Consider the following 14553-nt stretch of genomic DNA (forward strand, 5'->3'; position numbering starts at 1 on the left):
TTTGTATCAGGTTTGGTAAGTGGTGTTCTCTATCAGTTGATAATAGCCTGCTCCTCTACTGGAAAACAATGACAACTCATTTCTGTGGATTAAAATAATTGCAAATACTTTCTGTACTTGCTGCACAACTTCTGCAGGTGCATGTATCATACAGATGTCATACTTTCTGCAAGTTTCTCTATACACTAAGTGCAGCAGAAGGCCTGAGCTTAAATTTCTGGTTCTTCAATAAACACTAGCTCTGGGTTTGTTAAGACTATGAAACTGGGTGTAATGTAGTTGTGGAAACCTGCTGGTTTTGGAAGCTGGACAGAGAGGTGCTCCATCCCAGCAAATAGGTTAGTGTGTTCAGGATCCGGCATGCATCTCTGCACAGGTCTATGCTGTCCTGCATGGATGTGCACACTGGGATTGATGCTGGCTCTGATCTCCATGCCATGGTGTGGTACAGACATGCCCTGTTTTCCAGGTGTCCTCCTCCTCTGTCATCCTCAAAGGTGTCCTTAAGCAGGCCAATTTATTTATCATTGCTAGGGATCATTTGTACTCTACTAGTCAGATACATTCATGAGTCAGACTGACACCTGCATCCTTCACAGTCCGCATTTCCGGCAAAGGGAACAATCTTGTCTCTTGCAGTCCTGTACAGAAAGGCCTAGAGCCGTTGTGCAGACCCATCACAGTGCCAGGTGGCCAAGGGCCTGCCTCACAAGGAGCTCACAGGGCATCTCACAGACAGGAAGGGTGTGAGTGTCTGAGGTCTTCCATGTCTCATCAACTGCTTGCCTTTGTTTCCTCCCCACAGGCACCTCACTAGTTCAGCACCTGATGACGGTGCTGATAAGTGAACAGGGGCGAATCTTTGCTGTTCCTCAGGCAGATGTGCCGGGGAACCAGCTGGAAATCAGACCTGTGCATCAGCGCAGTACTGTGGAGTGGATCTCTGAGGAGGACGGGGAGGACAGCAGGTCAGAGAACAGCGTTCCCAGCCCCGCCGATTTGCCTTCTAGCAATGCTGTGGCACTAGAGGCCGCTCCTGGACCTGCGGTGAAACGCAGTCCTTCAGAGCACAGTGGCAAATTGACTCAACATGCCACCAGCCCCAGCAAAAGAGTGCAGACACTGCCTCCGTGGAAATACTCCTTCCGCCAGCAGGGAGCAAGGTCTGTGAGTCCAAAGCTGGGCAGTTCATCCTTAGATATCCCCAACCTGTCCTCCAGTGGGAACTGGTTGATGAATGGACTGTACTCTCTCCGAGGCCATCGCCGGACAGCCTCTGGGGAACGAGTTAAAGACTCATGTTCTTCCCAGAGACTCTCTACTTACGACAACGTCCCTTCATCCAGTCTCTCCCTTAGCACACACAGTATGGCCAGCACCACGTGGTCTACATCGTCATGTGAAATCTCCGTGGTGGACTCCGTCAGCAGCTGCCCAGCCTGCCGGGCCAGTGACTCTTCTGCTTTAAGCTCTCTCAAAACTGAGTGGATAACTCAGGGCTCACTGTCTCAGAGTGAGGTCAAGACTGCAGATCTGGAGAACAGCATCGACAGGTTTGAAGCATGTAGCAGCAGCAGCAGTGAACAGAGCAACACCGCTGCAGCTTCCAGAGACTCTGTCAAATGCTCTAGGGCCTTACAGAGCTTGGTGGTGGAGCTAAAGACAGAACTGAGCAAACAGAGGACTGAGTATGAGACTAGTATCAAAAGGTAATGATGTCATCTGCAGGGGGGGACAAGGAAGTCATCTGTCAGCATTACCCCTGTTCGAACGTGGGTGTGGGCTACCAAGTGTATGAGGTTCTTAGACCTGGAGCTTGGGTTTGGGAGACAGATTTGGTTCTGCTCTTTCTGCACTGCTCTCTGAATCCAACTTTTCTCTCTCTGATCTAAGAGAGGATTAAAAAAATGGGATTTCTGTCACAGAGGGAATTCCAGTATTTCACATTCTGTTTTCACTGGATATCAGAACTGTACAGGTAATGCTAAAGTCTGCTCTTTGACAGTGTTCTTGCAGAAACAGCAAAGCAAACATCTTGGAGGGAGGGATTTGGACCCAGGGTGGTCAGGCCTCAACAAGGAACTCTGTTGCAGGTGCTGAGATTTGTACCAAATCAGTCTGAAATTGAGGGCTGCTTGCTGCTTTTCCCTACAGAAACATTCTTCAGGAAACTGAGCTTGACTGTTCTCCAGGTTGTTTTGGGTGTTTTTGTTTGGTTTGGTTTTGGGTTTGTTTTTTTTTTTTGTGGTGGTGTTAGTGTTGGGACTACATCTTTTTTAAGCAGCCCTTTTGTGCTGAACTTTTCTAGAAACCTCGCTTTTGATTTTTGATGTTCTTGTAGTGGCCCTTTGCTCATGTGGCCAGCCACTGACTCAAAGTGGCAGCAAGGTGTTGGTTGTACAGCAGATGTGTGAACTGTGCAGTTGTTTGCTCACGCTGATGTTTACTTGCACAACTGGTACTGCTGGTGCTGTACTTTAGATCTGTGCTCAGAAAAATTGCTTCCAGTTTTCAGGAGAGATGTGTGTGATGGCAAGGGCCATAGGAAGTATAATATATCAATAACTAGGAACTCATATTTATTCATTTGTGTGAGTATATTAGGTTTTATGAATGTAAGTGCTTAATAGAATGACTTGCAGGCAAGTACTCAGGGAAATATGCACATGAAATACTGTTGCTTAAAGGAATTAGATATGTTTTAAATATACAGCCGTATGTGAAATTGCACACCATGTTATCATACACAAGAATCACCACTGGCCTGAGCTCTGCAGCACTGGTACTTTGCACTGAAGGAGGGCTGCAGTCCCATTTCTTACAAATAGTTGAGCTGTCAGCTTTTTGTGTGTCAAGGTGTTAATGTTATATTTCTTCAATTATTAACTCTGGTAGCATTTACCTGTCTCAATTTCCAGTCAGTCTCCCAAACACGGTACCAAAAGCACATATGACTGGTTGTAGGGATTGTATAGCACAGCTCCAGACTATGTTGCCTCTTTCTTCTTGTTGAAGCAATTTCTCAAAAATGTATCTGAACTGTGATCTTTTCCAGTGGGCCAGCTGTTAAGGTAGGAATTTCACTTGCTACTTCCTGCTTTTATGACTTCCTATGGTGGTGGCTTGCCAGCCGCTGCAGCTTTTCTGCCTTTTGCATTGTACTGCCTTGGTATGTGAAGCTGGAAGGAGAATCAGGCCACGTAGCAGTTTCAGTTCCCACCTAACATCACGAAGTGGGAGAAAAGCTTACCCCTGCCTTGATGCGTTCCAGGTGGAAGAGCTGATGAAAACACCATCAGTTGCTAGCATGGTGTGTTGGAAAAGGTCTGTGAATGAGGATGATAGTTTATGGCTTGGTTTTTGGTTGCTGGTTTGTTTGGGGTTTTTTTTTTTTTTGATGCCCTACTGATGCAGAATGGGAGGGAAATGAGAGTATGTGTTTTGCATTTAATTATGCAGAGCTGCCCTGGCAAGCCTTGTTGCAGGGATACAGAGTGATAAACAGAAAGGAGACCAGGCTGCAGAACTTGGAAATGTGTATCTGCACATTTTTACCTGCTGCCTGGGGTAAGAGATGGCTTTCCACCTCTTATCAGTAAAACTGTTCCAATGGGGCCTTCAGCTGTTGACATCAGGGACATCCAGGAAGACATTCATTCCAGTTGTTGAGCAGCTTCAGCTCTAACACCTGCCTTTCCCCATCACCTGGACAGAGAACACTGTGGCTATACATTGGCCAGGTCTCACAGGGCAAAGTAGCTAAGACGAAAATGCCTAATGAACCAAGTTTCATAAAACCAGGCAAGATGCAATCGCTGCTTCTTTTTTGTATCAAACAGGATGACTCCAGCTGTTCAGGATTAGAGCCTGAAGGATCTTGCTGTCAAGACTAAGAATTTCAAGCCAAGTTTTTCAGCTCTCAAAAACTTTGTAATGTTTTTACTACATCTGCAGCAATTTACATGTGCTAAAATATGTTCCTTTTGAGACTGCCTGAAAGTCTGCTCCTGTGGAAAGACAGGTGCTAACTAGCAAAATAAGGGAGGCCGCTTAGCAGGAAAACTTTGGGCTGCCTCACTAGCTTTTTTTTATTGAAGATAATTTAGTCCCCAAAAGTAATAATTAGTTCCTTTACAATTGTACATGTGCTTGTGTGGTTTGCAGAACTCAGTGTGTGTAGCAGGGCATGTTTTAATGAAGGAATATGAGCTTTTTGTTGGCACATACATAAGTGGAGGGAAAGCAGAGTCAGTACCTGCCTGGGGCAGAGGTAAGGAACACTTGCTGATGGAAAAGCTGTTATTTATCATCATCAACTGCCCATTTTCTCTCTCTTAGTCAGAGGGAGGCAAGTTTTATGGCCTTCCTGTAACCAGTCTGTTCCAGAGCATTTCTCCCTCAAGGTTAGTATAATTATCAGGCATTCTCTGTTGAGTTTCAGTAATTCACATTTACCACCTGGGACTCTTAAGAAACTGGAAGTATCTTGGAGAGGACTATTATGTTATGTATGTACAACCACAGTAAGTACTGTGACCCTCTGTGTAATTCAGAACATGAACAGCTAGTCTAGACTGCTGTAGCTGACCCCTACACTTTGCAGTGGAAAAATGCAATTGGTAGCTCAGAGCTGTAAGATGTAACAAACATGTTATAAAGGGAGTGTGTGTGTGGGGGGGAGGGGAAGCATCCAAGCTTCAGAAGTGTCCTCTTCATTATAGAAGACAGTTATCTGGGTGATAAAAGTCTGTCTTCATTGAGATGGGCAGGTTTTTTTCAGACATAGTACACATGTCTCTTCACTTACCAGTGCAGCTGTTAGTCTGCTGGATTTGGTGATCAGCACGCCTGCGTGTGACTTTCTAATTTGTTGTGAAAGCTGTGACAATGATAATATTGCCATCCTTAGCTGTATGTGAGGGAACAGTTTAAGGGGATGCACTGCATTGCCTGCATAATTGTCTTTGGGTGGCCACAAAACGGGATTCAGACCCTTTTGGGACTGTCACAAAGGTCCCTTTTTTTGTTGTAGTTGGGGAGGCTGTAGTATGCCTTTCTTGAGTGTCAATTTACCCTGTCTAAAAATAACCCATTCACAGTTTCACAGGGAAGCCAGGCAGCCCCAGCTTCACAGCTGGGTATTACACTGATCAATGAACCTAAGAGGTGGTGGGTTTTTTAGTAGTTTTTTTAAAAATTAGAGGGGGGTCACTTTTCCTAGGAAAAGCCTAATTTTTAAAATCAACCTTTCTGAATATTCTAGTAATCAGAAAATCTTATCTGGATATACTCCCTCCTCTGTATTAACACCACTACTCTGTCTTAGGATTAGGAAACATGATGGGGAGGACAGCAAGTGAAGTGCCTTCTGCACTTGTTTCAAATCAAAACAACATGAACTTTATTCTTTGATCTCCTTAGAGAAAAGCTCTGAGCCTTGCAGTAGAGCTTTGTGCACAGATAAATTTAAGGTCTATTCTTCAGGTTCTTCCTGATATGAAATGTTAGTTTTTCTAAAATCTTGTACAGTATGTACAGTATCCCCCACCCCAATGTCAGTGACAACCTTTACAGAAAATACCATAAAATGGGTGCTGAGGAAAGACTGTGACCTCATTCCTACCTGACCTCCAAGGATGTTCCTCTGTACTGGATATCCGTATAGGGAAACAAAGGATCAGGATGAAAACACAGGTTAAAAGATTATTTTGGAATTATATATTTGAACTCAGCTTAACTGAAGAGTTAATACATCTCCTCAGACATTCAGTCTGTTGCTTAGAAGTAGGCATTGTTTTATAAGACTTGAGCATATTTTCTCAAGGTACAAATAGAGGAGGCTCCAGTCAAGGAGTCTCTGCCCTTAAACTCAACATTAATGAAATGGCAATTAGTGCCCTGCTTTAAAACTTCCTCTTAGAATGAATATATTTTGCCTCTAAGTGGAACAACATATATTTATTATAGCTATCAGCAGTATTTATCCAGCCAGTTAAAAAACAACTTTTTTTCTTCTCTCTCTCTCTCTCCTTTGATTTAAGAATTGAAGAAACAAGTGCAGACCTGAGGAAACAAGTGGTTAAGTTAGAAGAAGAACTGGACCAAGAACGAAAGAAATACACAATGCTGGAGATAAAGCTGAGGAATTCTGAACGTGCTCGTGAAGATGCTGAGAAGAGAAATCAGCTCCTGCAGAAGGAAATGGAAGAGTTTTTTTCAACATTAGGATGTTTAACTGTTGGGAGTCGAAGTGCTAAAGTCCCTAAGTAGAACAAGCTGATGTACAGCATAGAAAATTCTATTTCTGGCAAAAACCAGTGAAAATGCACATTTTGTTCTGGTATACTCATGTATCATGAGTAATTCTACAGTGATTGTGTTCTCAGTGACACTTGCTCTGTTGTCATTACATGTGCTGTAGTATTTGGGCCAGCTGGGAAAAGACTGCTAAACATAATGCTTCAAAGTTTAGATGTCAGATTGCCAAGAAAGAGTGGGCATCCTTTTTATCCACAAATGAAAAGATACTGTTCTCCATAGCTGTACTGCTGCCATCTTTGGACTTACCGCACCATCCTTTTGCTGGTCAAGGACAGTGGAAAGTCCTGCAAGGTGGGTGGGATGGCCAGAACCAATGGACAGGCTGAGCCTGGAGCCGATGGCGTCCTACACTTGTGCTTGGGAAGGTGGCAGTTCCAGTATGTCACCACATTCAATGTGGGTTAGCATATTGATTTAATGAGGTATTTTTTCTCCCCACTCCCTACATAAAGTTTGTTCAAATTTCTCATTCCTTAAAGTGGCATTATTTTACAAACAAGCTGAAAATACCAAAATCTTGACAATTCACTAAAATTGTCACCTACCCACTGAACAGTTCCAGTGTGTCACAGAAATGCAACTTATTATTAAACTGTATGTGATTACTAATCAGATTGGCCACACAAACTCTATGGAACTTTAAATATGCACATTTTGCCCTAGGTATCTGGGTTTTTTGAGCCAAAAATAGAGTAGCGTTAGCTGCAAGAAAAAAATCTCATGAGTTGATATGTACTGATCAGACATCAAGGTAGGAGAAGAAAGATTCTTATCATCAAAACACACCAACTGCTGAGGGTTTTTTATCTATAAAAATTAATAGCAAAACCTATGGTAAGAGAAATTAGTGCAATTGGGGGGGGTGGGGCAGGGGGGGGATCTGTCTTTAACCTTCCCCGGACAATTTACAGTTAGCTGCCTTGTAACATTTCTCATAACACCAGTTGATTTTTTTTTTTGTTGTTAGTTCACAGGGAGATGAGGGGACAGGAGGAGTATCGCAAACAACCCAGCAGCCTAAATTCATTACTTCTACTAAAGAAAAATCATTAGAATGAAGTTATAATTTCCAGTAACTAGCTGCCAGGGCTCACTTTCCTGCCAAGGGACTTCTTTGAGAAGTTCTGCATAGTAGTTGTAGCACCCGGAGCCACACGGAGCCTGCACACAGAAAATTGTTTCACCAGATACAGCTTGAACTCCGCTTGCCAGCCTAGCACTCACAGCACTGTTTGCTTGCTCTTGGCACATATCTTTGACAGCTGAGGCAGCTTGGGAGTCTCGGAGGAAAAAGACTTTTAACAGAAAAGTGCCACGACAACATGAGCTGGCTAAAGGAAAAGTACAGACTGTAGTGAAGGTACTTGCTTTATTAAGTATTTTCAGAAAATAACCTCAACCTGTCCTCTTTTCTTACTAGAGAATAATGTAACTCACTGTCTGGAAATAACAGTAGATCATACAACTTCCTCTTTAGCATCTCACAGATATACAAGTGTTTCAGTATTTAAACATCTAGAAGTTAACTTGTTTTTACCTCACTGTAACACTTCTCATTCCTATAGAAATGTAAACCACAAAGTGAGCAAAAAGAAACATTTTAACCTAATCTTTCCTAGTTAAGACAAGTCAAGGGAGGCGGTAAAGTAACCTGTGTGGATAGATGAATTCAGTTATTTCAAAACATTTTCCCTTCATTCCATAATACCCAGCTGCACAGGATTCCTGACTACCCCTGGTCCAAGGCACTGTGGCAGGTACCCGAGTGTTCAAGAGGAGCAGCCTGCCACCTGCAGGCACTAGCCTCAGCCTTTTTTTTTTCCACGAACCTCCCCCTCACACACACACCTTGTATTATTACCAATAATCAAAACTGATCCTGCAAGGGATATGATGGTCTGTTTAAAACAGCATCATTAAGATGCATAATGTGAGAAGCAACTGTTTGTTGTTAACAATGGTTTTGAGCTGGAACAGCATAGTGGGTTAGGTAGCATTAAATACCATGCCAGTCGTCACAAAATAAATCTTTAATATTAGAGTGGCCTGAACAGGGTTGTAAGTAATTCTCTGCAATTAGAATATCAGTACTGGTAAAAACAAAGAGTTTCTGAGGCATTCAATCCAAGTAGTAGTAGCAATCAGGTTATTTTAATATCCTCTTTCATTCCTACCCCCAACATGGTACCTTTCACTATATCCATCCTGACAGCCTACGTCCCTTAGACTATTTATATTGCATTATCTCCTATACATATGAAGTGCAGACTGCTTCCTTTAGTTTTGGCACACTACAAACTTAATAACTGAGCCATGCTGACTGGGAGCCTAGAAAACAAATACTGAAGACAAGCACTAAACAGGACTGCTGGCTAACTCAGTGAAATCAAATGCAGCTGGAATTCTTTAACTATTTAAACCTAAGTAATCACTACATATAGCAGAACTGGGGAACAAACAGACACATCCCAAATCTTCAGCTCCAGGATAGGATCATCTATCAGCTGTGGAGCACTGCTTAATCTTACCTGGCATCCAGGATGAAATTCATTCCTCTCTTCAGTTTCACAAATGAAACTGTATCCACTCAAAGCAATGGCTGGAACTAACCTTTTTATGGTTGACTGCTGTGCTCCAGAAACAAACCTCTATTCCCCTTGGTCATGAGGAATGAATTTCAGGTCCTGTTCAAGATGATCCACTGCAGTAAACACAGCCTGCAAGAAGCTGCAAACTACCCAATTCATGCTAAAACACACCACAGTAGCACGTTAACTCTAAAGCACAGCAAGAGGAGTATAATATTAATTTCCCATCCTGGGCAATTACGCAATAAATGGGAACACACTTGCACTGGTGTACACAGCTTCATGGAACACTATGCTCTTATTTGAGGAAGATGATACACTCTTTCCTTGCCATAATGCCTGCTTCCATATTCTCTTTCCTCCCACTTCATTTGCCAACTTCATGGATCTGAGAGAGCACTTCTTATTTTACAGACCTTTTGCTTATTACAGCCCCCAGTTTAAAGTGCCAGCTTTCTTAAGACACATTTACAAGACACAGGTTTGTTAGTATTAATAAGCTATGACAAAAGGCTCCTGGATCTTCCCAGCCTGGAACACACCTTCCAGTATTAGGCAGGCAAAAAAGTGTAAAAAAATTTCAGTGAAAGAAACCCAACACAAGCATATGCTTGAAAAAAAAAAAAAATCCAAAGCCAAACTGCAGCATTCCAGAATTACAAAAAACTTCTGTAGGTCTCCATGGTATTTCTAATATGAAAAGGAAAATTAATAATGATAGCTCACTTACTTAATTATCTATCTTCACTAGTGGGTTCCAGGCAAGCCAGCAGCACTATGGACACTTTCAGCTCTGGGACAAAGTCACCCACAGACAACTCCCTGGCAGAGCTAAGACCGTCTCAGGCCTTGCTCTGTATTAGTATATCACTTGGAATCAGCTACACTTTATGCTAACATATGCAAATAAAAAAAAAGCTTTTCTGAGCCTCACCGCATTCCTAGAAGAGCACCTCACGAATAGCTGGTCCAGAGAAACAAAGCAGGCTGCACTGCCCATGCTCACGTGCCTTTCCCTTAAAAACGCACGTAAAGACAATGTAACAGCACGCAAACATGACTTGAGGGCAGCTTGAGACTTTGTTTAAAGCAGCTCTCAGAGCCTGCTGGAAACGAAGGCAACAAAATGCATTACGTTAGGAATTAGCCCCACTGCAGAGGCGCCAGTGCAGGGAGTGGTCCTGGCACCCAAGCTAGCTGTCCAGTAAGAGCTCTTCAGAAGTCAGATCCTTTGGGCTTCTCTGAGACTTGGTTTTGAGAAAGATTTTCCTGAGGGCACAGGGACTGGGCCCTCCTTTCATACACTAATCAGCCCACGGCTTACCTCTTCCTGCAGCGTAGGGTCTCAGCAGCTGCATTTCCAGGAAAGGTGGCGGCTAGCGTTGGGAGCAAGGAAGTAAGAATGGATTCCCAGCGGTTGCAAACACACTTGGTATTGACAGTCTGTGGCATGTCCAAAGCCCATAGGAATGGAGAAATGGAAGAAACATGTCACTTTGTCCACGAGTGAGCTCACACACAAGACAGGACTTTTATGTACCATTAAAAACAGATGAACTCTCAGGAAAGACAGATGCTAATAAAACTCCAACTGGAGCATTATTATTATTATACAAAAATCCATTCCAGCCTAGCAACGAAGAAACACTAAATGCATAGTGGTCAAACTTTTTTTTTTCCTTTTTTATTTAAAATATCATTATAACCAATGGACATACTAGATAACAATGTATACATTCCAGTGGTGCACATGTAATGACCTATGGCATGAATGAGTAAAAAAACCACAATGTTCTCAGTAATGCCCCACCAACAGCTTATTTGGAGGGAATAAAGGAAAAGCAGGAAAAGGTATCAAATGTGGGGAAGAAAAAAAAATAAATTACAGTTTTTCCCAGTATTTTTAATGGTGTATCTTCCCCTTCATATTTCTTGGGACAAAATAAAATTAAGAATATACTTCAAAAAGGGGCAGAAGGAATGATCACAATAATTAGGGTTTTTTTTCTCAACTTTAGTAATAAAAGTTAAAGAACTCTCAAAAATAGACTAGATATTGGGCCTACAAAAGTAATTCATCTGTATGCAAAGCTTACCAAGAATTATTCCTTTTGTAAAATGTAAAGGATGAGCTGACATTACTAGTAAGCTATTTTTACCTACAAAACCAGACTACAATAATAAAATCACCAATTTACAGCTAACACAATATTCTAGATGTACAATATTGTACACGAGCTATATATTACACATGAACATCTTACGTGAAATATATAAGAAACATACTTACTGATATTGTCTCAACATTGGCCAATAGGTTTATTTTTCTAGAGGAAGTGTATTTTCTATTCACATTCAGTGTAGTTCCAATAGCAAGGGTTAGATTTGCTTACTTAAGAAACATAGAAAGTTTGTGTGAGGTAGTTCAAGAAAACCTATCTTAAATTTTTAACTGCAGAAGTAGAAACACAATGTGATCCAATTCATAACACGTTCCTGTAATGCAGAGATATCTAAAGAGGAGGAGAAGGGGGTGCAAGAGATCACTTAAAACACCACTTTTATCCAGTGCCCTTAACTAGGAATAAATTAAATGAATTGAAAATTTGGGTAGGCAGTAGAGTCTCCTCACATTACTTCATTAAAACCCTCTTTCTAATCCTACTGACAGCTCTCCTTCAACTCCAGTCCTTAAATTAAATATGTAAGAACCAAAACATTGATAGGAAAAAAATGCAACAGCATGGACAAGCTTCTGTCGACAGCGAATGAAAACATGCCTAGAAACAGTAATTCACTCCCTTTAGCGAACTGAAACAGTAAGCCCAAGTGTAAGCTGAACCGTCTTCTCCCCTCTCCCCCATAATCTTAACTGAGAAACATTTAATGTCCTATGCTTTGGATTATTGGCTGGGTAGGAACTATCCTCCTGTACTAGCTTTTTGATCATTTTTCTTCATGCTATGTTGAGATGAATGCCACATACAGGCATGCAAAAGCATCATATTCATGCAAGCGCCTATCAAGGCGCTTAATTTTTTGCTAAGGAAATTGCCTGTGTTCAGAGAACCAATTTTCCATAAAACAAATCCCCACCAGTAACATGCTACTTACTTGGGACACAGAGGCAGCAGAGGGTGCTGTTGCCACAACTGCCTAAATACAGCTCACCACATCCTCCCCAAAACTCACACCTGCATGGGCAGGGGGAGCTTGCTGAACAATTTATGCTGGTATTATCTTTGTGTCTAGCTGGAATTCCCATCCAGAAAGACACTACTGCATATAGCATAGTAAGGTTCTTCTAAACTAAAAACCTAAGCTGCACAGCACCTGCATGTCTATTCAGCTTACCAGAATGAATGCGATAGAGTTGACCTGCTCAGCCAGGCTGGTCTGAGGCCGTTCAGCTGATGGCTCACACGCACACTAAACCCTCCATTCTGACCCCACTGTCTTCCATCAACAAAAGACTTCACAGAGCAGAGGCGCAGCACACAGTAACAATACTAATTTCCCCCACGCTTTTATTTCAAAATCTTGAAGGACCTACTTCTACAAAAGGAGAGGAGCTATTTTATCCTTCCCACCTGCCACAGAAGAAGGTGGAATTTCCACCAGAGAAGGTGGAAATTAATCTCCTTACTATTGCCCAACTTTTAAGCTCATCTGACCTAGGAAATGAGGCACAGCTCACTGTTACTCACTCCCTACCTACCCCTAATGGCTTGGAATGGCCCCAGAAGAGGAAAGTTGCATGCACTTCAGTGAAGCCTGTTGTCATGACAAGATTTTGGAATCTGAGACTAAAATAAAGCTTAATAATACTTTATAAAGATAAAATTGTACAGTGTATTAGATACTATATCAGCTAACAATATAACAATAGACAGCTGAACTCTAGCTACCCATTTGTTTGCTATCCATGGCAGTGTACAACTGTCTATGAAATAATTTATCTCAACAAATAAAGAGGGAACTTAAGACTAGCATGTCATGATAATTTGGTTACTGAACCTGATATTTTGTCTTTGAAATTTGGCATCACTTTAATTTGCCTAAAATGCAGGCAACTGAAAAAAAAATAAAAAGAAAGGAAAAAAGCAACACTGCTATGAAGATGGTGCCAAAAGTGAACTCCAGGTTCCCACAGGCAAAGCTCTGACCTTACCGAAGTAATCCCTTTAAACACAGCTCGCTCACACAGTGATGGGCTGCAGTGGACAGTCCCACCCATTCATCAGCCCTACCTTAAAAGAAGGAAAGCTCAATTCTCCTGAGAGCTTATGAAGCCAGTAAAGTTACTATTGATAGCACACTGTGGTAAAAGCCTAGTAACTGTTTCACCTTATACTCATTTTAAAACAATTTTTCTTTAGGACACTGGAAAGTGATAGAAAAAGTTATTTTAAAGTTTCAAAATATTTCAATCACCACTGCAATCCAGAGGAGTCAAAAATAAATTTAAATAGGAATTATATTTACCAAATTCTGTTCTTAACAGCACTTAGAGGCATCAGAAGTTGATTTTGTCAGTACTAATAACTTCATTACATGGGATTGACCAGAATATCATTTGACACTATATAACCAATGGAGTACTGTTGTATGACCAAAAATTTTGGCTTAATTCACAGCTTAAACTTTGATAAAAAATTACAAAATAGACTGTTCTGTTGGTCTCTGTTCAACTTGAGCAGATTTTCTATGTTCCAGTGCTAGATGAATCCAAACACGTCCTGCCTATTCTGAGGTAATATACAATTTGGCAGGATCTCGTAAAAATAATTGCCTTAACAAATGTGGTTTAGAAAGGCAATATTGAAATATTAGATACAAGTGAGGAAAGCAAAATTACACACACAGAGCACTTACCAGCAGTCTAGCCAGGCCAGGAAAACAACTGTGCAGTTTATCAATTTAGTCATCTCTGAGACATTACCATTCCTTTTAACCCTGTATGTTTTTAAAAAAGACATGTTAGATATTGAAAGCATTCCTATCACTTCTATTTTTCTGAAACTTACTGCAAAGACAAATTTTCCTCTTTCAATTAGAACTCCAAAAAGATACCTATTTGACCCAACAAGCAGAAGGAACCACACTGAAGAGCATCAGTCATTCCTGGATGACCTCTGTAGCCAGTTATATCACTTGCTTATGCTCTGTGCCCGGCAAGACTTCTGTATTTTTTTTATACTTATTTTTGTGAGCATTACTAATTTAAATTCCTCTTCACATTCTAATTCACTACACAAAATATGCATCTACACAAGGCAATCAAATATACAGCCTAGCTTCACTAAAAATCTGCATTTTCCAAAGGAATAAATTCTGAATGATTAACTCATACATAAACTTAAGTCAGTTATACATAAATCATTCTGTAAATATAAAATGTAAACAGTTAAAATACTTCTGTGAGGAGCAGCACCATTTTACATGACTATTTAGTAACTGTTCTATATATTTCAATATATCTTTTGTTTAAAAAGTGTATTGAAACCTGGAGCTTCAGTGCTGAAAACTACTGAATATTTATGACTTAAAATGAACCATTATTAAGATTTCTGCTACACTGGTCTCATGGTGAAATGAAAGACATAAATATTAATTTATACAGCACTACTTCTCCCTCCTTTGG

At 41.1% G+C, this 14553-nt stretch overlaps 1 protein-coding gene across 6 annotated transcripts in view; it reads left to right on the top strand.

Annotated features, from left to right (window-relative positions):
• Window positions 1–6790, top strand: part of ARHGAP22 (Rho GTPase activating protein 22) — a 159933-nt gene extending 153143 nt beyond the window's left edge. For all 6 annotated transcript variants that reach the window (XM_054832040.1, XM_054832042.1, XM_054832044.1 and 3 more), the window contains 2 exons: window positions 806–1709; window positions 6042–6790. In XM_054832040.1, coding sequence (XP_054688015.1) covers window positions 806–1709; window positions 6042–6270 — 1133 coding nt within the window. In that variant the 3' untranslated portion in view covers window positions 6271–6790. The remainder of the gene's footprint in view (window positions 1–805; window positions 1710–6041) is intronic.
• Window positions 6791–14553: the final 7763 nt, after the last annotated feature.

The sequence above is a fragment of the Grus americana genome, chromosome 7 (genome assembly GCF_028858705.1).
Source record: "Grus americana isolate bGruAme1 chromosome 7, bGruAme1.mat, whole genome shotgun sequence".
NCBI classification, from domain to species: domain Eukaryota; kingdom Metazoa; phylum Chordata; class Aves; order Gruiformes; family Gruidae; genus Grus; species Grus americana.